Source organism: Haemorhous mexicanus, chromosome 24 (assembly GCF_027477595.1).
Source record: "Haemorhous mexicanus isolate bHaeMex1 chromosome 24, bHaeMex1.pri, whole genome shotgun sequence".
Lineage (NCBI taxonomy): Eukaryota > Metazoa > Chordata > Aves > Passeriformes > Fringillidae > Haemorhous > Haemorhous mexicanus.
This window is the reverse complement of record NC_082364.1, coordinates 1,685,279-1,709,450: the sequence shown is the minus strand read 5'-3', so window position 1 is coordinate 1,709,450 and position 24,172 is coordinate 1,685,279. Positions and strand designations below refer to the sequence as shown.

The 24,172-nt window shown below is 51.5% G+C and overlaps 1 protein-coding gene across 2 annotated transcripts in view; it reads right to left on the bottom strand.

The window, feature by feature from the left end:
• The window catches only part of KIRREL3 (kirre like nephrin family adhesion molecule 3), a 378,028-nt gene that overhangs the window by 24,043 nt on the left and 329,813 nt on the right, over nt 1-24,172 (bottom strand). For both annotated transcript variants that reach the window (XM_059867349.1, XM_059867350.1), the window contains exons 8-9: nt 2,779-2,927; nt 2,313-2,440 (exon numbers count right to left, since the gene is read on the bottom strand). In XM_059867349.1, the coding sequence (XP_059723332.1) occupies nt 2,313-2,440; nt 2,779-2,927 (277 nt within the window). The remainder of the gene's footprint in view (nt 1-2,312; nt 2,441-2,778; nt 2,928-24,172) is intronic.

The following is a 24,172-nucleotide window of genomic DNA, read 5'->3' as shown; positions in this document are numbered from 1 at the left end:
ATAACCACCTCTGCTAGGCTACACCCACTGGAGGGTCTGTCCTGAGGTCACAGAACCATGGAATTGTTTGGCTTGGAAGGGACCACAAACACCTTGAACACATTCCAATCCCATGGGCAGGGACCCTTTCCCACTATTCCAGGGTGCTCCAAGCCCTGTCCAGCCTGGCCTTGGGCACTGCCAGGGATCCAGGGGCAGCCACAGCTGCTCTGGGCACCCTGTGCCAGGGTCTGCCCACCCTCACAGGGAACAATTCCTAATTCCCAATATCCCATCCATCCCTGCCCTCTGGCAGTGGAAGCCATTCCCTGTGTCCTGTCCTCCATCCCTTGTCCCCTGTCCCTCTCCAGCTCTCCTGGAGCCCCTTCAGGCCCTGCAAGGGGCTCTGAGCTCTCCCTGGAGCCTTCTCCTCTCCAGGTGAGCACCCCCAGCTCTCCCAGCCTGGCTTGAGCCCTGGAGCATCTCTGTGGCCTCCTCAGGACTCAATCCAGCAGCTCCATGTCCTTCTGAAGTTGGGGGCCCCAGAGCTGGACACAGCACTGCAGGGGTCTCATGAGGGCACAGTGGAAGGGCAGAATCATCTCCTTCATTCTGCTCCAAGAAGTTCCAACGTGATGGAACTCAGCTGGAGAGAGGCAGATAAAAAGGGAGAAGGGGGCTGTGCCTGGGCACTGCTGGAGAGCAAAGGCAAGCCCTGGTGGGAGATTGGGGGGAGCAGGAGGGTGAGGCAGCCCTTGCTCCCAGCTCCTACAGCCACCTTGAGGCAGCAGAACAACAATCTATGTGTGAGAGCCTGCAGTGACAACCCAGAGAGAGCCACAGCAGCTGTGGGATGGGAAACCACCCAGGAGTTACTGACCCACTGGGACTCCTTTGCTGATTCAAGCCATCAGCTCTCCCAAGTCTATAATTTCCTCCCAGGAGATGGCCTTCACCAAGGTCATTATGGCTTGGAAAAAGCAGCCCAGCAGTCAATGCCTCAGTGTCCCCAGAGGAGGAGAGGACTCAGCCCCTCTGTGGGGGTCCAGCTCTCCAATTCCAGCCTTGAGCTGGAACAGCAGCGTTCCCCCATCCACAGATCTGCCCAGGTGGAGCTGGGAGATGCTTTTCAAACCCACACTTGTGTGTGCTTCTGAATGAGTTTCACATCTCAGCCCTCCTTTAGCTTTTTCTCGTGGCTTTGCTCAGCTCTCCTGTCTGTAAGGAGGGATCAGAGCATCTCCTGCTTCCCAGGCCTGACTGAGCTGTGGTCATGATTGGCAAAGCTCCTTAGGATTTCCAGTACAAAAGAGACGTGGACGAGTCTGCTGGGACAGATCTAAACTCCTCCCTGGAGCAGGCTCCAGTTGACAGCAGGGAGTGCTGGGCATCCCAGGAAAGTCCATCTGAGGAAGGTCCATCCCAGGAAGGACCATCCCAGAAAGGACCATCCCACACAGGACCATCCCAGAAGGAACCACACACAGATGAATTGCAGAACTGCTCCCCATCAGAGAGGTGTTAAGTGATGCTCTGGTTCAACCCTTCTGTCCATCATCATTAAATAAATTCCCTCACTCTCAGGACCCTTTGCATTTGGAGGAGCCAGCATTTGTGCAGCCAGGAGCTCCCAGACCACCTGGGTTCTGCTCCATGGGAAGGGTCCTGCAGTGTTGAAATTCAGGACATCCCTCTGGCTGTCCTGGAGTGCCAGGACCCCTGCCAGGGGGCTCAGAGACCCTGGCACAGAGCCCAAGACACCTGTGACTTTGATTATGACCCATGGAAAAAATTATCAACCTTATATGAGGAACTGCAAGCCACAAAAGTCTAAGTAGAATGATAATTAGTTTGTCATAGGGTGAAAAATAGATTTTTGGGGTTTTTGAATGGGTTTCAGGGGGCAAGATGGAGGAATCTGGGGGTGTCCAGCCTTTCTCCTTCTTCTTGGCCTCCACCTTCTGCTGTGATGGTGGCACTTTTGGATGGGTTTAGAGTAGAAGCCCACTGTCTAACATTGGTGACAGGTATTGGGAAGTTATGGTAAATATTGCACATGTAGTTTTTAGTATAAAAAGATAACACTGCCCTGGGGGCAGGCAGAGTGCCTCTGACTGTCCTGCTGAATGGACCTCGGCTGGACAGGAGAAAGAATTTTATAGATAAGAAACAATAAAGAAGAGAACCGAGACCTGAAAAGCTTCAACTCCTTCTTCGACCGCCAGGCTGGGAAAAGAGACTTTGTGACACATCTGGGGGTCACTGAGCAGCAGAGATCCCGAGACTGCAGCACCCCGTGCCCTGGCCGTGCCCCTGCCCCCCGAGGTTCTTACCACGCCCGAGCCTCGCTTCATCCAGACGATGGTGAGGGAGGGGTTCCCAGTCCAGGCACAGTTGAACACCGCGTCCGAGCCCAGGTCCACCAGCAGGGACTGCGGCTCCGTGGCCATCCTGGGCCCAACTACACAGAGGAAACCAGAGTTACTGCCAGGGATGGGCTCTGCCAGACAGGAACCCCAAACCAAACGGGGCACAGGGAGCAGGGGTAGGTCTTGATGGGGCCCAAGTAAAGAAAAGCCTCAGGCAGGTGCCTGCTGCAGCTCCAGAGGGATCAGCTCCCCAGTGACCACCCCACAAGCTTGGCAGGAAATCACAGGTCCAACCACCGGCGCATTTACAAAGCATGAGCTCCAAGTCCTGCCACCCTGGGCAAGTCAGACTGAGCTCTGTCTGCTTCCTGCTGATTCTCAGCAGCTCTGCTGAGCCTGGAAGCCAGACTGAAGCCAACAGGTTACTCACAGTAGACATCCACGGTCCTGCTGATGTTTGTGCTGCCCAGAGCATTGGTGACCTCGCAGGAGACGGGCTCAAAGAAGAACGTGTGGTCCACGATGGTTTCGTAGAAGTCACCGGAGGCTTCCTTTATAACCTGGCCTTTCTTTGCCCACCTGTTGAAGAAAACAGAGCATTGTCGTGGTGCTGTTTTGTGTCTCTTGCCATGTCCACGTGTAGCTGTCACAGTGCTGGGGGCAGCATGCCCAGAGTGCCCCTGACTTCAGATGGGACATGAACTTGTTCTCAGCATCATCCCCTTCCCTGGGGATTTAGGGACTACAGCCACAGGTTCTGCAGAGGAGCCATCAGAGAGATGTGTATGTGTACCCCTACAGAAACCTTTCCAAAAGAAACCAACATTCTATTACCCTGTTTCACTGGGAATACACCTCATGTTTTAGGATTGTGAAGGACCTCAGTAATGGGAGGAATGGGACTTGGGGGTCTCTACTTGATGGGGTTGACAGTCCCTTCCTGAACATTTGCCAACAACACTGCTGGTCCTTCCACATCAAAACCACTAAAAACATTTTCTGCTGCCCCCTGCTTTGGCCCTTTTCTTCCTTTTTTTTTTTTTTTTTTTCTTTCCCAGTCAAAGAGAACTTTATCCCTTTAAGGCAGCTGAAATAACATTTCCCGAAAAGCCAAGCTGGCATTTGCAACACTGCAACTTGCAAATTGTCTTGGAGAACAAGCTGTCAACTCAGCACTTGAATTAAGCCCTGTTTGCCAAACAATGAGCAAATGTGACCTAATGGGGCACCATCTGGCAACCTGCCACTCGGGAACGGGTGGGAAAGGCGGGAGATGCTGTCAGGCAGTGTGAAACTCCAGCCACTCTTTGGGGAAGGGAAAAAAAGCCTGGGAAAAAACATATAATAATCCTCCCCAAACAACTGACAGGTAAATTGGAGGGAAGAGGGTTTCCCTGAGGAGTCTCTGCCTTGTTTTGGGGCTGCCCTTCTGGTTGTGCTGGATGGCTTGGGAAAGATTCAGGCACGGGGGGCTGGCTCTGGAGAGAGGAAGGAGCTGCAGAGGCTGCTCCTCACACGGGGTCGGCGGCGTGGTTTGGGGAAAGCTGTCCCCTTCAAGGCAAGCAGCATCTGCTCCTGGTCCTCCCAGCAGACTCCTGCCTCCCTCTGCTTGCTCCTGTCACTCTGCCATGCTTCCCCACTGCTTCAATGCTGCCCCAAAGGCAGCCAAGGACAACTGGAGTTGCAGGAAGCTCCTGCTGAAGGTCCATAGGCGCTGATGTGCCTCAGTGGGGCTGGAGACAGAGCAGAATGCTGATCCATGGCAGGCTGGAGAACACTCTGAGCGCTGCCAGAGCCAATTCCCCAAGCACCTGCTACTGTGAACCTCAGTGCCTCCTGCCAGTGACCTGCTCAGCCTTCCCCGTGGTGACACAGCACTCTGAGAGGTGTTCCCCAGTGGATGGAAGTGATTTGTATGCACTGACCTGCCCTCGCCTTCCATTTATCTTCACATTTCTAACAGATGCTGACTGGCCACTTCAGCTTTGCTCCCCTGCCTCCCTCGCCTCCCCCTCCAATAATTAATCAGGAGATGCTGGTTTTATTCCTAGGGCTGCACTTCATGTGTTAATGAGGGAGGTTCTGCATGGAAAAACCTGCCCAAATGGAGCCTTCCAGGTGCTGCTCCCAAGGTTTGAATGGGCAGTGATGCTTTGGTGATGCCTTTCTCCTCCCGGAGGGAATTGCAGCCCAAGCCAAGGCTGACCTCAGCATCCTGCTCCCCTGCCTCCTGGCAGATCCATCTTGCCCTGCTGCCTCCCTGCCACAGGAATTGCTGCCCGCTGCAGGAGGCATCTGCCAGTGCTGTGGCAGCAGCTGTTCCTTGTGGATGGGGCAGCAGAGGGACAGGGGCATCTGCCCCAGGTCTGGCACCTCGTGCCCAAAGCTTAGCACAGCTTGTGGGATGGAGAGAGACACGTTCCTGATGTCCCCTGTTTGGTTTGCTGGTCCAAAAGGCCTAAATTCAAATCTCAGGAACTGCAGAGGAATGAAAGAAAAGAGAGAGGGAGAGGGAGAGGGAGAGGGGGAGGAAGGAAGGAAGCGGCAGAAGGAAGGAAGGAAGGAAGGAAGGAAGGAAGTGCAAAAGGAAGGAAGGAAGGAAGGAAGGAAGGAAGGAAGGAAGGAAGGAAGGAAGGAAGGAAGGAAGGAAGGAAGGAAGGAAGGAAGGAAGGAAGGAAGGAAGGAAGGAAGGAAGGAAGGAAGGAAGGAAGGAAGGAAGGAAGGAAGGAAGGAAGGAAGTGGGGAAATGCCCCATGCTCTTTGTCAGGAATATTTCTGCTCCATTAAGCTCCTTTTTCAACTTAGTCCCTGTAGAGATTCCCAGCCTGGAGCAGTTTTCCAGCCTCTGGAGGGTCTTGTTCTTCCCCTCAGGTGCTCAGGGGAGGCAGCAGGTACATGAAGCCATTTTTTTCAGCAGTCAGTGGGACAGGGCGTAGCACCAAACTTTTGGGACAATCTAGAATTTCTCTTGTGCCAGGCACTTCCCTGGTTATTTTGCACAAATCCACCCTCCCTGCTGTGCAATGGACAGGAAGCTTCAAGATGAGGATAAAAGTGACTTGTGGGGTCATGTCCTTGCACCTGCCTGCAGTTCATCCTCCCAACGTTCCTGGAGAGCACTGGGAATTGGAACCAGGTGGAGAAGTGTCTGGAGGTGGGTTTGAGCTCAGATGAGATCCTTCTGGATGTTGCAAAACAGAGAACAAGGTTTCCAAGAGCTGTTTGACATCGCAGCTGCTTGGGAAAACACCTCCCAGCAACCGTGGCATGGTGCTTTATGGATTTGTTCAAAACCCATCACTGCTGCAAAACTGGATTTCCTGATGTGTCACAAACACCAATTTTTCCTGCTTCAGCAGAGATCAAGGTTCTTGCTCCAGTTTTCCAAGGCTTAACATGGCTAAATCAATGTGGCTGAACGAGCAGTATGGATCTTTTATAATGTCAAATTGGTTTTTAATAATGGCAGCTGATAACTCTCTTGTAAAGCTTCCTGTGATGAGCTCATGGACAGCCAGAAGGCAACTTACTGAGGGTTTTAACGAGCCCATAACCTGCCTTGCTCACCTATTAACCATTCTGTTGTTATTTAAAAACAGAACCTGAATAAAATTGAGCAGAGAGGAGGGGAGGATGCTCCTGCAGCCCCATCCACCACCTCCACTGCTGTGGCTCTCTGTGATTTCTTCCTCCTGTCTCTGTGGCCTGCACCAAGCCTGGCTCCCAGTGCTCCTGGTCCTGCCAGCCTGGAGATCAGAGGCTCCTTTCATTTATGTTGTTCCCTTGAAGGTATTTATAGATTGCAAATGTGCCACTCAGGGTCTGTTCCACACCATATAAATTCACCTGCTTTAGTCTCTCCTGGGATGACTGGGCCACTAACTCACCTGTCACTGCTTGTGCTGATTTCCACCCTTGGCCAGACTCCAGTGCAGGGGCAGGGCTGGGCAGGGGAGGGGTGAGGGTCTGTCTGTGGGGACCCTGCCCACAGGACCTGTTTCTGTGACTCCCTTGGGCTCCCCAGGCTGAAGGGCAGCACAGGCAGAGAGGACACTGTGCTCCTGGGCCTCTTGGGTGGTCACAGGGTGACTGTGGGGTGTCTTCATTTCCTGCCCTCTACCACTGACAGGCACCTTTGGAGTACCCAGCTCCAAATTCACCCTGCTCCCATTGGGACCAATGCAGGTCATAGAATCATAATCCCAGAAGGGTTTGGGTTGGATGTGACCTTAATGCTCATCTTGTCCCATGTGCAGGGACACCTTCCACTGTCCCAGGGTGCTCCAAGCCCTGTCCAGCCTGGCCTTGGGCACTGCCAGGGATCCAGGGGCAGCCACAGCTGCTCTGGGCACCCTGTGCCAGGGCCTGCCCACCCTCACAGGGAACAATTCCTAATTCCCACTATCCCATCCATCCCTGCCCTCTGGCAGTGGGAGCCATTCCCTGTGTCCTGTCCCTCCATCCCTTGTCCCCAGCCCCTCTCCAGCTCTCCTGGAGCCCCTGCAGGCCCTGCAAAGGGCTCTGAGCTCTCCCTGGAGCCTTCTCCTCTCCAGGTGAGCACCCCCAGCTCTCCCAGCCTGGCTCCAGAGCAGAGATGTGCGGATTTTCTCATCTTCATTTTTCACCGAGCACCGTCTCAGTCTGTGTCCTCAGATGGGCATTTTTTCTCCTGTGGGCTGGGTTTCATTCTGTTGTTTCCTTTCTCATATTTCTAATGTGCTTTTGTTTTCCTCTGGCCTCTCTGGAGGGAGTACCAGGTGCCTCCCAATTCAGTATCTTCTGCAAATTGAATTTGCTCGGGTGATGGAAGAAAACAAATTTCAACCAGGAAAGAGATATTTTGATCCAAGTTTCAAAGGGGTTATTACAGTCAGCACTGAAAACCAGTGATTAAAGAATGAACAAAAAATAGAATACCTGCAGTGGGTCCTTTTAACACTGAAGAGGGAGGGAGGAACTTTTCTAAGGAGACATTCTTCAGGGAAATAGCATTTTTCTGACTCCATTGATTGCTTCCCAGCTACGAGTACACACAAGCAAATAAGAGAGGACAGTTTGGGATTTGTCAGCTCCTAAACAATGCCGGGGCTTTGTTTTGGTTTTCATGTCTTAGTGTTTTTCTTCTTCTGCTCTGGTTTCTGAAGGAAAGCTGCCAAAAGCTGGGATGACACACCTGAGCCTCTTCCTGGGCTCTCAGAGGGATGCTCAGCTGTGTCTCCTTCTGCACAAGGGGATTTACCCAGCACTTCCATCCCATTTTCCCATGAATCCTGTTTCTGGCTGGGCCCCTAAAGAGCTCCCTGTGCTCCCAGTGAGAGCACAGCAAACCCCTCAGGGTGTCAGTCCGTGGAGGAGCATTGTAACTTCATCCCTGCCCACGCTCACCTGAACAAACACCTCCCTCTGTCTGCCCTACAAGGGCTTGTAATCCTTCAACACCCAGCGTGTGGGAACAAACTACTGACTTCCCAGCCCTGGGAAAGCCGCAGGACTCAACAAAATCTTCTTTACAAAGGTCTTCATCAGGCCATGGCTCCTTCCAGCAGCACAGGACTCCTGGGGGTTCCCAGGGGCTGCTGGGGCTCTGAAATGCCCCATCAAGCACTGCACAAATCCACCCTGCAGGTTCTGAGGGAGGATTTGGAGCTGCCAGCAGCTCTGAAGCAGCACTCCTGGCAGCACGGCTGCTCTGGTGGCGAATAACCCAGGGAAGTGGAGTGTGTCGTCGGTTTTAATTAACAATGCAAAATAAAGTGGTTGCTTGCCATATAAATTGTGTTTACTAGGAATTACTTAAAATGGATAAATATTTTCTTGGACGCATTTTAATTGCTTAATAAAAGTACCAAGAACACCCACAAATACCTTAAATAAATGCATGGCTCAGGGAAAGAATTAATTAACATTTCATTCCTGGGAATGGCTATTAATTGCTACAAATTGCTCACAGAATGGGTTTTGTTGCTTTATTGCCAGCAGTACCTTCAGTTCCTGGGTGTGATGCCACAGTCCCCTCCCCTCACCCTCACAGGAGAGCTGTCCCCAGCAGGATGCCCTGACCACCACCCCAAAGCCCCCGAGGCCCCAGAGCCTTGGTGTCCTCCACAGGATGGATGTTTTGAGGCTGACATTCTGGCATCCTTTGGAGGTCCAAGGGGGACAGGGACAATGGATGGCCCCTGCTAGTGCCAGCCTTGTGAGAAATGATGGAGTGAGGTTCCCAGCCCGAGCGGTGTCACGGTACCCCCCGCGCGGCTCCGCCGTGATGCATCGCACAAATTATTTCTTTATTACGGGTAAATTTTCATAATGGTGATGTATGGGGTTGTTCCTCTTCTCCCTGCCTAATGAAGACGTGTGGGGCTCGTGTGGCTCCTCCACCTCCCCCTCTGAGCGTGGGTTCATTTGTCAGCAGCAGGCCCTGGGTAACCTCTCCCCATCTGCATTTCATGGCTGCGCCTTCCAGCCTGGGCTTCATCCAGCCCAGAGCCCTGAGGACCCTGGCTGAGCCTTGGCTGGCCCTCGAGCACGGGGGCTGGGCTGTGGAATCACAGGGCCAGGGAATTGTTCAGGTTGGAAAGGAGCTCTGGGATCATCAGTCCAACTGCTGACCCAGCAGTGCCAAGGTTACACTGACCCTAGCCCCACAAGCACTCGGTTATTTGAGCACCTCCAGGGATGGTGATGCCACCACTGCCCTGGGCAGCCTGTGCCAATGCCTGACAACCCTTTGCATAAAAAAATCTCTAATATCCAACCTAAACCTGACCTAGGGCAACTTGGGGCCATTTCCTCCTGTCCTGTCCCTGTTCCCTGAGAGCAGAGCCTGCCCCCTCACCCTGGCTGTCCCCTCCTGTCAGGAGTTATGCAGAGCCACAAGATCCCCCCTGAGCCTCCTTTTCTCCAGGCTGAGCCCCTTTCCCAGCTCCCTCAGCTGCTCCTGGGGCTCCAGACCTTTCCCAGCTCCGTTTCTTTCTGAGCTCTGAACATGCTCCAGCATCTCAATGTCTTTTTTTTACACTGAGTGGCCCAAAATTGGACACAGGATTTGAGATGTGGCCTCATCTGTGCTGAGTACAGGGGAAGAAAGCACATGGAAAGGTGTTTCCTTGTGTATCATATCCATTGTACTCAAGGGAATGTTTCCAAGCCTCCAGCTCCCATCCTGACAAACCTCCATGCACAAACAGCTGCTGCAGTGATGACCTCTTCCCAAACCTCTCTATCCCAATTTAGGGATCTTGGCTCCACCATGAAGTGAACCTTGAGTTCTAATGCTGAAAATGCCACAGCTCAGATGCTGAGATGCCAACTTTGCTCATCTCCTCCTGCCTACTTTTTTCCCATATGTTTTTTATTTTTTAAAAAACAAATAATCAAGGAGAAAGATTGCAACCTTTCCCCAAATTTCAGTCTTTTACCCCTGACAAGGACATGTTTGGTGTCTGATTGCGCTCACCACGATGCACCAGTTGCTGCTACTGGGGTTAGATTGTTTTTAAACACTCAGGGATTTTGATGATAATAATAACACCTCACTGCAGAGGAAAATTCTGGCTTGATTTTCCATCTCATCTCAGCTCCAGTGCTCCCACTCCTGCCAAGCCAGGAGGCTGGGATGAGCCTGATTGCTCATCAGCTGCAGGCTTCAAGGGCAGTGCCTGGGTTTTGCGTCTCCTCCTCACCATCAGCAGGTCCCGTAGGTGGGAAAAATCCATGAGGAGTTGCTTAGAGCTCCCCAAATCACACCTGAAGATGTTCAATGAGAGTTCAGCTCTGAGGAGAGCATTGGTGTACTGGAGGAGAGATTATCAGGGACACTCTGGGGTCAGGTCTATGCTGCCCAAGGCATAGGAAACTGAAAGAAGTGGGGTGAGAAGGTTTCTCTCTCCCAGGTGACACAATTAAAAACATGTCACCAGTCCATGCACCCACCATGGTTCATTTTGGGTGAGAAACCAATCAAAACAGCCTTTCTCTCAGCACAGTGATCAGAACAAACTGGCTGCAGAAGCAAGAGGGAGAAGTAAACAAAGCTGTTAACTTGTCAATGACTTGACTGATCAACCGTGGGGAATAGCTGGAGAGGGCTGATGAGCCGTGCAGGTAATCAATGGAGCAGCGCTGCAGCTGGGCTGCAGCTGGGCTGCACAGAGCTCCAGAGACACCGAGGGGCCCTGGAGCCCAGGGGCAGGGCTTAGCCAGGGCATGGTGGGCAATAAACCCTGCCCAAAGGTGCACCCAGGGTGGGCAGAGCGGGGCAGACCCGCGAGGATTGTGGATGCTGGATTGAGCAGCAGGGAGGGTGTCCTGGCTGTAAGATATGGCTTGGGGGATTCTATTTCCCATCTGTGAGCACCTCCAGGGACGGTGATGCAGTTTGGGCAGCTCTCTGCTGTTCCTGGGGCAGTTTTCTTTATCTCTCCCACAGCCAATCCTCCCTCCAGGAGATCTCTGCTGTCCATGGGCCATTCATTATTAATTATCTGCTGTCCATGGCCAGTGAGTGTCCCTGCAGGGCTGATCAAATTCCAGCATCCCATGGGGAGATGCTCCGCCCAGGGGAGGAGCCAAGCATTCCTACCTGGATCCAATCTGAGGTGCTGGGAACAGCCCAGCAGCCTTTGCCCACTGCATTCCCAGAGGAGCAGCTTTCTGCTGCCCTGCATTCCCAGAGGGAGAGCAGGCCCATCTCCAGCAGCCCTGGAGCTCCAGAGGAAAACTCCTGCCTTGTGCAGGATCCCTGCTCCAGCAGAACCACAGCTGGCACTGCAGGAGGGCTGAGCCCCCCTGGGATGGGACTGTGCCACCACCCTGAGCCCCCCTGGGATGGGACTGTGCCACCACCCTGAGCCCCCCTGGGATGGGACTGTGCCACCACCCTGAGCCCCCCTGGGATGGGACTGTGCCACCACCCTGAGCCCCCCTGGGATGGGGCTGTGCCACCACCCTGACACACAGGGGGCAGGGCATGTTCTGACTGTCAGCCTTTTTTTTTTTTTTTTTTTTTTTTTACTATTGCATTTTTATTTTTAATTTCCCTAGTGAAGAACTGTTATTCCTGCTCTTATATATTTGCCTGAGAGCCTCTTAATTTCAAAATCACAATAATTCAGAGGGAGGGGGTTTACATTTTCCATTTCAAGGAAGGCTCCTGCCTTCCTCAGCAGACACCTGTCTGTTCAAACCAAGACAGAGGGGTGGCCAAAGCCCATCCCACCGGGTCCCCCTGGCTCATTCCCTGCACCAGGGGCTGGGAAGGATCCTTGTCCCTCCCCTGGCAGGAAACCAGAGAGGCTGTTACTGGAAAAAGCTGGGAAAGCTGTTACTGTTTCAAAGGGAAAGCATCAAACTTCATGGACTGGATGATTCCTTCTGCAAATCGAGCTGTTTTCGTGACACATCAAAACAAAATGCAGATGCTTTATATGTGCAATGTTTTAATCCTGCTGTTTAAAATCCTCACTCCTCCTCCCCCCCAGCACACGACAGGGCTGGGCACCAAACCTGTCCCCATTAATCCCTGTTTGGCACTTCTCTTGCCACTGTGGATGTTTTTCTGCCCCTCCCCTTTCACAAATTCACCCTTTTCCACAAGAACTCCTTTTAAGGAGAGGACTTAAGAGTTAAGAATCTTTGGCCCCAGAGTCATGGAATCATCTGAAAATTGTACTTCTCCCCCCAAGTTAAATTATGAACAATAAATTCCTCATTTTAATGTATGCAGGGAAAGTTTAAAACCATTCAGACTATGACAGCCAGCTGCCAAAACTGCTTATCCTGGGGAAACACTGGGGATGTGAGTCACCCCCCAGTCCTGGATGAGCTTGGAGGTGTCACCTCTCCTCGGGGAGTTTTCTACCCCTTTGGCAGTGATGCTGCATTTCATTTTTCCTGCCTACATCATCTTGACTTACCCTGCCACACAACAGACATGACTAATAGCTTAACTATTATTTTGGGTAATCCAATTTCATCACGTGGTTTGTGTTTTCTCAAATGGTTTAACAGGATTAGTCCTTTCTGGGGTCTTCCTACCCCACTCCACCCCCGTAGCAGAATGTCTTTAGCCAGATTTATGGATGCTGGCATCTTGAAGAGCTAATTCTCTGCTGTGTTTATCCTCCTCCTCAGAGCAAAGTGAATCCTGGTGCTGTGAAGCTGCTCGAACTTGCCTTTCCCTCTATTCCAGTTCTTATTTTCCACCTGTACTTGAGGCCTTTGCAACTTTACACCTCGATGTGAAATTCCTTTGAGATTGGCAGGAAAAAGACAATGGTGAATGGAGACAGAAACTCAGAGATCTTCATCAGCATAAGAAAGCTGCTCTTGGGGATCTTGAAAGTGGTGCTGGGCTGGAACCTCATGTTCCAGATCACTGGCGCTGCCAAATCCACACATTTCAGGGCAGAAATGATTGGCACAGCAGGCAGGAATGACTTGTGCCTTTCTGCACATGGAACTCATGCAACAGGGTGTTGCTGGGTGTCTGGGTCTTCTCCAAGGATTTTCTTTTTCTTGACTGGCTCCTGAAGCTCCTCTGAGGCTTTGACCTGGTCCTGAGTCTGGGATGTTTTCAAGGGCTTTGTGGTTTGATCTCTGCAGCATGAGAAGGTCTGCCCTCTCCCTGGCATGGCAAGAGCAGACAGACCTCGGGCCAAGTTTATATTGGCTCTTCAAGGATGGTGGTCCACCTTGGACAAGTCAAACAACCCAGGCAATGCTTTGGGCCATCAAAAAATGGTGCCCACCAGCCTGAGCCAGCTCTGTCTGACTTTCCAGCCCCAGCAGTGCCCCTAAAGCCCCTCCTTCCCTATGACAGCCACTGTTCCCATCCCTTGTGCTCTGTCTGAGTCCTGGCATGTCCTCAGGATGGTGTGAGGCACAGCTCCTTCTCTGGCAGGTTCCCTGGCCTGCCCTGCCAGAACAGTTAATTATTCAGGGCTCAACTGTGTTGAGATCAGATGGTTCACATTAGCATTATCAACAGGATATCAGGTTCACGTTAGGATTATCAACAGAGGCAGCTGAGTCACACGGGTGAGATGGGCTGAGCCCTCATTTTGTGGGAATCTCCTCAGAGAAGATGCCAAGGGCAGGGATTTCTATGTAAGGAACTTGGATTTCTGCTGGCTGGAGTGTGAGCAGATTGGGGATCTGGCAAATCATGAGGAGGAATAATAAATATCCAAAGTGTTCCCTCGTGCTAATGCAAACACACAGGCTGCTCACAGGGGAGTTGAATAAAGCTAGGAGTTCACCAAAAATCTGTTCATCTTTTCATTATGAAGTTCATCCATGGAATCACAGAATTGCTCAGTGTGGAAAAGACCTCCAAGATCATCGAGTCTGGGCATAACCTGGCACTGCCAAGGCCACCACTAACCCGTGTCCCCAAGTGCCACAGCTACACACCTTCTAAATCCCTTCAGGGACTGGGAAGACTGTGCCAGGGCTGTTCAGCCTTTCTGGGGAAGAAATTGCTCCTAACATCCAATATAAACCTCTGTTGGTGCAACGTGAGGCTGTTTGTTCTTATTCTATTACTCCTTACTTGAGATGAGAAACCAACCCTCACCTCACTACAAGCTCCTTTCAAGCAGTTGTAGAGAGCAATAAGGTCTCTCCTTTTTGTCAGATGAAACAACCCCAGCTCTCATCCATCCATCCATCCATCCATCCATCCATCCATCCATCCATCCATCCAGTCATTCATCCATGCCCAAAATTATGGTCAAGTCCCTCTTCTCTCACAAACCTCTGGAGTGCCCTTGACACCCTGGCACAACTCTGCCCTTCTCAGCCATGTCATGGGAAAACAGCCCAGTGTGGTTCTGTCCTGGTACAACAGACTGACCCAGAGAGCTCTGTGATTATCTATTGACTTCTCCATAGAACAGCATGAAACAGTATTAAAAAAAAAAAAAAAGAAAAGAAGACATCTCCCAAAGTAGCAGCCACGTCAGTAACAAAGTGGAGCTAAGCAATAAATGCTCGTTGATGAAAAAACAACTTTCTAACCCAGAGACAGCATCCTGCCTTTTCTCTTTGCTTTAATATTTGCTAATATTTGCCAGCAGCTTCTAGAGCAGAACAGAAAGCCAAGGGTATTTTTGGGACCTGAAGTGAACAGGGTTACTCCCCAAAGAACTCCTTTGGGGTCTCTCTGGGATGGGGTGTGCAAGGGTGGGTGCTGTGTACCCCAAACAGTTGGTGCCAAGCCAGGTGGAGAGGATGCTCAGGGTGCACAGCATGTCCTCAGCACAGGTACCACTGTCACACAGGTTTGGGGAGGAAAGGCTCCCCTGCCCCAGCTCAGCCTGGGCCAGCTTGGCCCTTGCTTCTCCTCTTTTTGCTGTTTCCTGATGAACTAAGCCTGACCTGCCAGCTCCAGCTTGGCAGTGGATCCACATTCCAGCAGCTGAGCCCTCTACCAGTGTCTGGTCACAGGTACAGGGGAGGTCACCAGGACACGCGGTCCTGGAGGGCACGTGGGACCCACTGGGTTTGTTGTGAGACCCACTGGGTTTGTTGTGGGACCCAGTGGGTTTGTTGTGTGACCCACTGGGTTTGTTGTGGGACCCACTGGGTTTGTTGTGGGACACCAGCACCCACTGGGTTCCCCATTCTCCTGCCATGCCTGCTGACCCACATTTTGCAGCTCTCCTGACTGCTCTGTTGGCAGAAACATCTCCAAGGGTGGCACTTGGGGAAGGAGTCACATGAACGACAACTGATGCTGCTGCAGTCACCAAATCCCCACTGGTTTACTGGGCCAGAGACAGTGGCAGATGCTCACAGATTTGTTCTCCATTTAAACACACCCCTAGCCCCCACAATCTGCAATAAAGGAGCAAAGAGGTAATTGAGGAGTGAAATCCCTTGGAACAGCTCCTGCAGGGCTGTGGTGGGTGCCACCTCTGTCCCTATCCCACATCCTCCTTGCACACTCTGCTTCATCCTTCATGTCTCGCTCGTCCCTGGTCACATCCCTCCCTTTCTGGCAGAAAAGCCTCAAACAGAGCTGAAGGCCTCTTAAATCAACGTCTTTCCTGACTCAGAAGCTGTAAGAGGATTCATTATTTATGTGGCAGAAACACAAAAGCTTAGCATATTTTAAGCTGTCTGAAACAACTTCAAGGCAACTCTTCCTCTGTCTTCTTTTTTTAACAAAACACATTGAGATGTCTCTGAACTGAGTGGCAGGGGGAAACTGTTTTTTTAATTCCAAAAGATAAAATAATATGTACAGATTGAGGGAGAGAATGAAAGAACCCCACAATCTAGCTTGGGATCACCAAGGAATGGCCATCAGGGGATGTTGCCTGTGAGGTGTTGGCATAATCCTTGGACAGACTCTACTGTGACGTGGCATTGATGTTATGGCAGTGGGAGAGGTCAAGGAGAAAGCTCTGCTCCTTCACAAGCACATGCAGCCACAGCCTTCAGAGGCAGCAGCAGAGGAGGTGCTGGGTGTCTTTTTTTCCCCTCTTTCTCCCCATTTTTACATTTTCAATTTAGTCACAGCATCTCTAATTTCCTTAGATCTGAAGCCACCTCGTGAGACTGGAAGGGAACGATATAGAAGAAAGATGAGGGGGAAAAAACCACCAGTAATCTTGTAAAAGTCAGTTTTGAAAAATCAATTTTCTTGTGTGACAAGATTTGCTTAAGGCTTTTCGTTCTGTGAAATCAGCCCATCATCCTGCGGGAACGCATGAAGGAAGTGGCAAGTGTGGTTTGGAATAACTCAGATTAAAGACTGCTAAATTAGGCACAAAAAGCTGCCACTTCTTGAAAAGGGAGAGGAGATTTGGCCAGAGGAGGCAATGATGCTCCCTTCTGAATCACATTCCCAACTCCAGGAGCAAGTCTGGAAGGAGGGGTGACCGACAAGGCTGGGAACACACAACCACAACCCTAAGGTCTGCTGGAAATGAGATGGAGACAGGTTCACTCTAAGGCTGGGAAAGGGCTGGAGCAGAATTTGGAAAACTCCCGGTGCTGCCGACTCCTGGGATGCTGGTGGTCTTGGCTGGGATGGAGATGAGCACCACCATGGGGCACCCTATGTTTCTGTGAGCTCTCCTGGAACACCCAACCCCCTCTGGCAGCCCCACCATGGGAGAGGCTCCATCCAGCCCCAGGCTGGCTGCTCCATCTCTCTGCTCTGGTGCCTTTCATCATCTCTGTGTCAGCAATGGTGCTCACCAGTACAAAGCGTTTTCCTTCCCCCCGCCTTTCCCCCCTCCATCAGACTCTCTCCCTCTATTCTCTCTCCTAATTAGTTCAAGCTGCCTCTGAACATCTCCCACCCGCTTGTTCCCATTACCTTGACAAGCCAGGGAATGGGAAGACAAATCTCCCTGTCCTCACCCCTCCATGAGTGAAGGCTCTTCCAACTCTGTCTTCCCAGTCTCACCTGGAGCTCTGTGCCTTGGCAGAGCCCCCCCAGCAGCCCAGTCTCACTTCCCAGCTGCAGGGATAGTTGTGCCTTTTATTTCATTTTATTTCCTTTTTTTAAAGCCCATCTCTCCACCTGCCACCCAGCCACGCTCCGCTCCCTGTCACGGGGAGCTGGCAGATGGGGCTGATGCATCACGAAGGAGATCTGAAGAATTCATTTCCTGGTATTTTTTTTTTCCCCCAGCTTTCATTTTCACTTCAGAGCAAAGGTCCAGTTGTCTGGGAGGAAGCTACAAAGACAAACCCAGGCAGGAAAACAGAGATAGTCAGGAAAAATGTTACAGTGCCGATAACTTAGACCTCGGTGTGCTTTGCATTTATTTCAACTCTTGCTTTAGCTGCATTTTGCTATGTCTATAAATTAGATTTATTCTGTTACTGCTGTGAAATGCCTGCGGACCCCTTCCCCACTCCAGCTTCTCTTCCCTTCCCTGCCAAGTTTGGCTGGGGGAGGCAGCAGGAGAGGTGACAGCCCTGCCCAGGGACAGCAGATGGGCTGCCAGCGTCCTGCCGCTGGACAGACGGCAGCCGCGGCCACTGCAGGGGAGGGAGCAGATGGGAGCAGGGCAACAAAAACTGCACACTGGCAGAAATGAGAACTTTCCCAAGCTGGACTGGAGGAGGGAGCTGGCTGGGGGGGAGAAAGTCCAAAGCGTGCCAAGAAATGGCAGCAAAACCAAACTGACCATTCCGTTTCAAGATGCTGAAATGCCTCTGGTCTGGACCAGACATGTGTTGAGCTGCTCCCCATCTCATCTCTCTGCAGCTTCTCTGCAGAAGTTCTTGTGGGGCTGCCCCAGACCATAGAATCCCAGCATAGTTTGAGTGGGAAAGGACCTTAATGCTCATCTCATTCCAACACCTTCCACCAGACCAAGCTGCTCCAAGGCCCATCCAAGCCAGCCTTGAAAGGGTCCCTGTGCAGTCCCTGGAGGAGAAATCTGGGTGATTTTCCTGTGAGTGAGGCACTGAGTGCAATGACTGTGGAGAAAAGTGCCCGTGCACCCACAGACTTCACACCTTGTCTGCAGCCACTAGGGCCCTGCAGCATTTCAAACCCTTGACAGTCCCTTTTAAATATTAAGACAGGCATGATTGTAATTTAATAAGAGTTAATATGGCAGATCCTCCTCCCTGGTTGTGGTCTTGGTGATCAGAAGCTCTGGCAATGCAAGGCATGAGGGGTTGGTCACTTTTATCCTGGGCCTTCCAGGAACAGGCAGAGGAAAGCAAGGAACACAAAAACACACCAGCTCCCAGGAGACAACTTTCAAAGCCACCAGAACTGCATATTAAAATATATCCAAGTTTTATAGTGCCAGAAGAGGGAAAACAGCCCCTGCTCTGGCTTGGCTGGAGGCAGTGCCCATTAAATGGACCATTTGCCACTTCTCTCTCAAAAGTTGCCAATGAAATCATTGCCCTGAATCTCTGATCAGCTTCCCATGATCCAATAATCCCTTCTGGCCCTTACAGCCTATGGATGTGTGAATATATTCAGCTGACTGGAAGAGGTAGGGACAACTCTGGGTGTTAAATCTCAAACAGGCCTTTCCCTGGCCTTTCACCCAGAACAGGGATCTGTGCACATCCAGAAGCTTGACTGACCAAGCAAAGAAGCAATGGAGATCTAGCTGGAACAGAGACATCTTGCTCCCACTGTCTGGGGTGATTTCTCCTTCTGCTCATCCCACCTGGCAGCAGCAAACAATTCCCGTGGCTCCTCCTTCCCTACGACCTGAATTCCTTGAGTCTATTATAGATATTATAGATCCTCATGCTTGGATGGAACAGGGTGCACCCATTCATGAGCCCAGCTCTCCTCACTGCCCGGATGTGGGAGGCAGTTTTATTCCACCTTCCCTTTTATCCTGCTAAGGATGTATCCCTGGGGGCAAACCTCTGGCATGGGAACAGGTCTGATCCCTGGGAAGTGAGTGTGAGGAATTAGGGATGGGATTCCCTGGAGTCTCAGTGTGAATCAGTGATGTGGAAAGGGTGGAAACAGCCTCAAATGTCATCAGGGGAGGTTTAGATTGGATATGAGGAGACATTTCTTCACTAAAATGTAAGTCAGACATTTGAACAGACTGCCCAGGACAGTGGTGGAGTTCCCATCCCTGGAGGAATTTAAAAGATGTGTGGATGTGGCACCTGGGGACATGGATTAGTGGTGGCCTTGGAAGTGCAGGGGTAAAAGTTGGACTCAATGATTTCAGAGGGTTTTTCCAACCTAATGGATTCTGTGATTCCACGACTTGCTGACTTTCATTCTGGGCTTCCCCCTCTGCCTTAACCAACCATTCAGGGATGGCAGGGAATGTCTCTTGGCTCTGTCCTTGGGATTTGTTTTGGAGAAGCTGGGTCTGTGTGCTGAGCCCACAACTGACTGATGATGGAAGTGCTCCTGGCAGTGAGTTGGTCCATCCAGCCACATCCACTGGGGCAGGGAAAGTGCAATGATTCTGCCAAGCCAAGCAAGGGCTGACCAGCTGCTCATTCCCTCCTCCATTCCTCATCCCTTTGATAAGGCTTTCCCAGATTTCTGCTGCTTTTCCTGCTCTTTGCCAGGCACCAAAGCAATGCTGAGCCATGAGGGAGCTGGTTTGAGTGTCTGAGCAAACTTCCAAGCCATTTCCAGCAGGACATGGGGCACGTGCTCTTGCAGAACTTGACTCCCCCGTGGGAGCTGAGGCATCTCATGAATAAATCTGGTGAGGTGCCAGCAGGTCCCCAATTGGTGCAGACAAGGCTCAAAGGGTAAAGAGCAGCAAAGCTCTGTGGAGTTTGAACTTCTCCCCAGGTTTGTTCAAACAAACTGTGGGAATGTGTCTCCGTGGGAGGAATGCCTCCAAGCTGCACAGTGTAAGGCAGGCAGGCCAAAGCACAGATGATGCACATTGTGATTTTCTCTTTCTCTCTCACAGCTCCTTGATATCAGGTGAAATTTTTCTGTACCCACAAAATTTTGCCACTTTTTTCCCCAAGGCCAGCAGCCAAAACACCCCAAACCTGATCCTTGGAGACACCAAAAGCAGTTGGGCTGTTCACTTGTTTTCCTAAAGCTGGGTGGGAAAAGCCTATCCTGTGGAGAAGGGTAGAGGAACCGGACCAGGGAGCTTTTCCCTGTTGTTGTCCCTTTGTTTTCCCTGGGTAGAGCCAGGGGGAAGCCAGGACTGCCTCCCACCAGGTGTGTTCCAGCCCCAATGCCTTCAGAGAAAACCTCATTAAGAAGCAGTTGAGTTTGGATTAATATTTAATGAGCGACGGTGAGCTGCTGTTCAGAGATGTAACAGTATTTACTGAGCAAGGGCTTTCCTGCCTTACTGAGCCAACAAACAACCAGTGCTCAGGGGGAAGCACGTGGAGGTGAGGACAGGGCATGCTGTGGGGTGGCTCAGCAGGACCAGGGGGACGGTGGGGCTCCAGCCCTGAGCTGCAGCTGCCACTCACAGAGCTGTGATTCAGGCAGCAGCCTGGGCTTCAGCCCAGCAGGGGTGGGTGGAACTTGCTTGGACTGCACTTGCTGTGATCCCTGTCTGGCCGTGGGATGGGAAGTAGTGGAAGAACCATCCCTTGAGAGGCTGGCAAATAAATGTCCCCTGACTCCTCCTGACCTCTGCTCCTGCTGCAGCACCTGCTGGACTTCTGCAACATGCCTCAGCTATGAAGAGCCAGCTGTGCGCTGCTCACAGCTGCCGTGCTCAACACCTTGCAGCAGCTGGGAGGGATGTCTCCCTCTTCTCAGCTATGTCTGTGTGTCTGTCTGTCAGTCCCACACCTTTCTTTGGAAGTGCAGTGGTCCCCAGAACTGCAGCTGGTGCTGGAAGGTGGCTGCACAAGTCTCCCTCTGCCACCAAAGATAACATTATTTGCAAAGGTCTCTGCCAGCCCTGGGGGCGAGAGCTCTGTGTGGATGCTCAGAATGAGATTTGTATCACTGCCCTGCCTGCACCAGCTCCCCATTGCTCCACAAAAATAATCATCAGCTCAGGAGCCCGAAATGCTCAGGGACTCTGCCTCCTGCAATATTAAACCTTCCCATTTTCTTCTGCCACTTTAAAGATTCTCTTTCTTACTGTGAGTGATAAATAATAAGAGCAAAAAAACACCCCACAGACACACAACAGACATCAAAAGCCACGAGAAGATTGGCAAATAGAGAGATCTGAAGGGAGCAAAGAGGAGGCCTGGTTGGGAGTCGGTTCACGTCGCCCTGACTTCTGTTGCTTCCCATTAATTTTACCCGCCATCGCAGGTAGCAGAACAACGGCGACAGCTAATTACTCTCCCTTTCCCTTTCCTGCCCGTTTGCTTGCAGCAAAAGAAAGCCAGTAAATTCCCCAACTCCCCCTCCCCATCCCAGACCCACCCAGGAAGCTGCAGAGGCGCGTGGGAGGGGGTGTTGAGGCAGGATGTGTGCTGAAGCCATTAGCTGGCACTGGGATGCTCTGCCAGCAAACGGGCTGGCAGGGGCTGGCAGTGGCCCAAGAGAGGGGAGAGCAAAGGTTGATGTGGTGTCCTGCCACCCTTGGGACACCAGGGAGCCTCTTTGGGCTTCCAGCCTCATGACTGTGGTGCTAAAGCACATGGGGACACATCCAGGGAAGCGCTGCCGAGGAGCCCAGGTCCCCTTGAGCCTTTTCCAAGTGGAGGATGCTGCACTGGCAACACCCAAGGAGGTTTTTGGTGGGCTGAACTGCCCTTCAGCTCCAAAGGGAACCTGGCAGAGGTGGGATAAACCCAGCCAGATGGGGTTTAAGAACCTACAGAAGCTGTAGGATGTGTCAGTGCAAAGCTTGCTGTATGTGGAAGGAGGGAAAACCAAAGAGCAAACCCCTGCTGCCAGAGGGTTAATTCACCCCTGTGCCAGAACCCTCTGCTCAGGATCACTGTGATACCTCACCAGCCTCTGCCCTTCCCTTGCCTTTGGTGACACTGGCCTGTCCTGTGTCCACAAGTGAGTGACAGCCCAGTGACATCGTGGGCACACAAACCTCCCTGGGGAAATGCTGCTCCTGCTCAGGCTGCTGCCAGCGAGGGCAGGGCTGGCATTTCAGCTCCAGCCTCCTCAGCCAGGAAAGGAGCAGAGGAGCTGTGCCTCCAGCCTAGGCCAGCCTGCCCCAGCCCTGCCTGCCTCCCAACATCATAAGATGCCAGCAGGTTTTAAAGAAGAGGGATTCTTGCTTAGAAAATGCCACTGAGGCCAAAGATTTTGTGAAAATCTGTCAGTTTTGAGAAAATGCCATTAACCCTCTGCCTTCAGAAGAGAAGACAAGGTGCAGGCTGTAACTTTCCACTCTGGCTCTGGGAGTCGATTGCTCCAAGGTCTCTTTTCCAACCAAGTTTTTCTTGCATTAAAATCGACCTGTGTGTGATTATACAAGCAGGCATGAAGAAAACTTCCTAAGGAAAAAGCAGCTCAATTTAATCAAAACTGTGTTCTCTACAGGGGCAGAGGGGCCTTTTCATCTCTTGGGAAATTGTGTTGAATTTTGTTTCTTTTCCCTTGCCCTCCTAGCTAAGAGAATAGGAGGTCTGGGCTTAAAATCTTGGGTCAGCAGGTCCATGGAGGTGTTTTAGTGGCTTCATCCTAACAGAGAGTCCAGTGCATGGATTCCAGGGAAACATCTGTGGGTGAGATACTTGACCTCATGTGCTTTTCCCAGGAAGAAAACCCAGGATGCAAACCCAATGCAAAACCTATGGCTCCTCAAAAACTCCACCAAGGTGAAGATTGCTGGTGTGCTGGTGGCAGGGATGGCCCTGCAAAGCTGGCTGTGGATTTATGGCCACAAAAGGGGATTTAGGTTGTTTAAACATTCTTCGTGTTCAGAGTTATTTACTGACAAACATATTGGGGGGGGGGAATTAAAAATAAATATTGTCTGAAGATCTCTGTCCAAGCATGAGGGAAGCCATAGGAGATATATTAGAGTGGTCTTGCCCAAGGAGAAAAAAAAAAAAAAAATCACACTTCCTATTGTTTTTTTAAGGCAGAATTAAGCTCATTTTCACCAGTGGTGGGGTCCTGAGTGAGCCTGGGGATGGCACCAAGCTCATGTTCTGCCTTCTCAAACCTCCAGATGTCTCAGGCCTCGGGCTTTACAGTTCCCATCCTTCTCTCCTGGCCAGTGTCAAGGTGCAGGGAGCTCCTTGCTTGGATGTCCCACTCCAAAGGGCTCCAAGCTTAAATGCTGGAACATCTGCCACTTTTACATAGTGAAGAGCTTTGGGATCTTATGGAAGGGAAACAAATCCCCCCTCCATCAATCAGAGCCTTTAAGCAGAAGGAAGCCCCAGCGAGCACTGCTGAGTCCTGTTTGCTTGTCACAGTGGTAGGGAAAAAGCCTCGTGTGAAGTTTACATGCTAAGGGAGCTCAAGAAATGAAAAATCCAAAGTGATTGAATTTGTCATGCCTTTTTTTTCCTGTCCCAAACCCTTTTTATGGGAAAGCATAGTCTGAAAAAACATGCAATTATTTTTAATAGTAGAATCCATCCTGAAATTAATTCCAAAGCCATTTGCAGCAAAGTGGAATCATGGAGGCTCAGGGGACAGGAAGGGTGACAAGACCTGTGGCCTCAGGATGTGTGAGAAGGGAGGAAGAGGGCAGAGGGTGGCACGTGCAGCCAGAGGGGACAGCAAAAACCTGTGCTACCAAGATGGCAGCAAAGATGGGAGAGGAGTGTTGGATCCACCTCTGCTTGGTGGAGAAAAGCAACTCAGCTTGGCTTGGGCATGGATCCCAAGGGTAGAAACAGCCGAGAGAAATCACAGCATGCCAAAATGGTTTGGGCAGGAAGGGACCTTAATGTTCTTTTTGCTCCACCCTGAGCCATGGGCAGGGACACCTTCCACTGTCCCAGGCTGCTCCAAGCCTCATCCAACCTGGCCTTGGGCACTGCCAGGGATCCAGGGGCAGCCACAGCTGCTCTGGGCACCCTGTGCCAGGGCCTGCCCACCCTCACAGAGAAGAATTCCTTCCCAATATCCCATCCATCCCTGCCCTCTGGCAGTGGGAATCCATTCTCCCTTGTCCAAAATCCCTGTCCAAGGAAGTGGAAACCCTTGACTGGAGCCTTCCAGGCTGCTCCATGGCACAAGGGATCAGCCCAGCTAGGTTCAGGGATGATGTGGAAGATTCCTTTGTTGTGAATCAGGCTGATGGAGCAGAAGGTTTGCCAGGGTCTTGCCACTGTCTGGTTCCTTGACCAGAGATGGTTGTATTGCCTTGGACTGTACCAGAATCAGTCCTGGGCTAAGAACCACGTGGGTCCTTCACCCAGCCTGCCATGCACTTTGTTTTCCTTCCAGCTGTAAATATGAAACCAGGGCTATTTGTATCTTTGACATT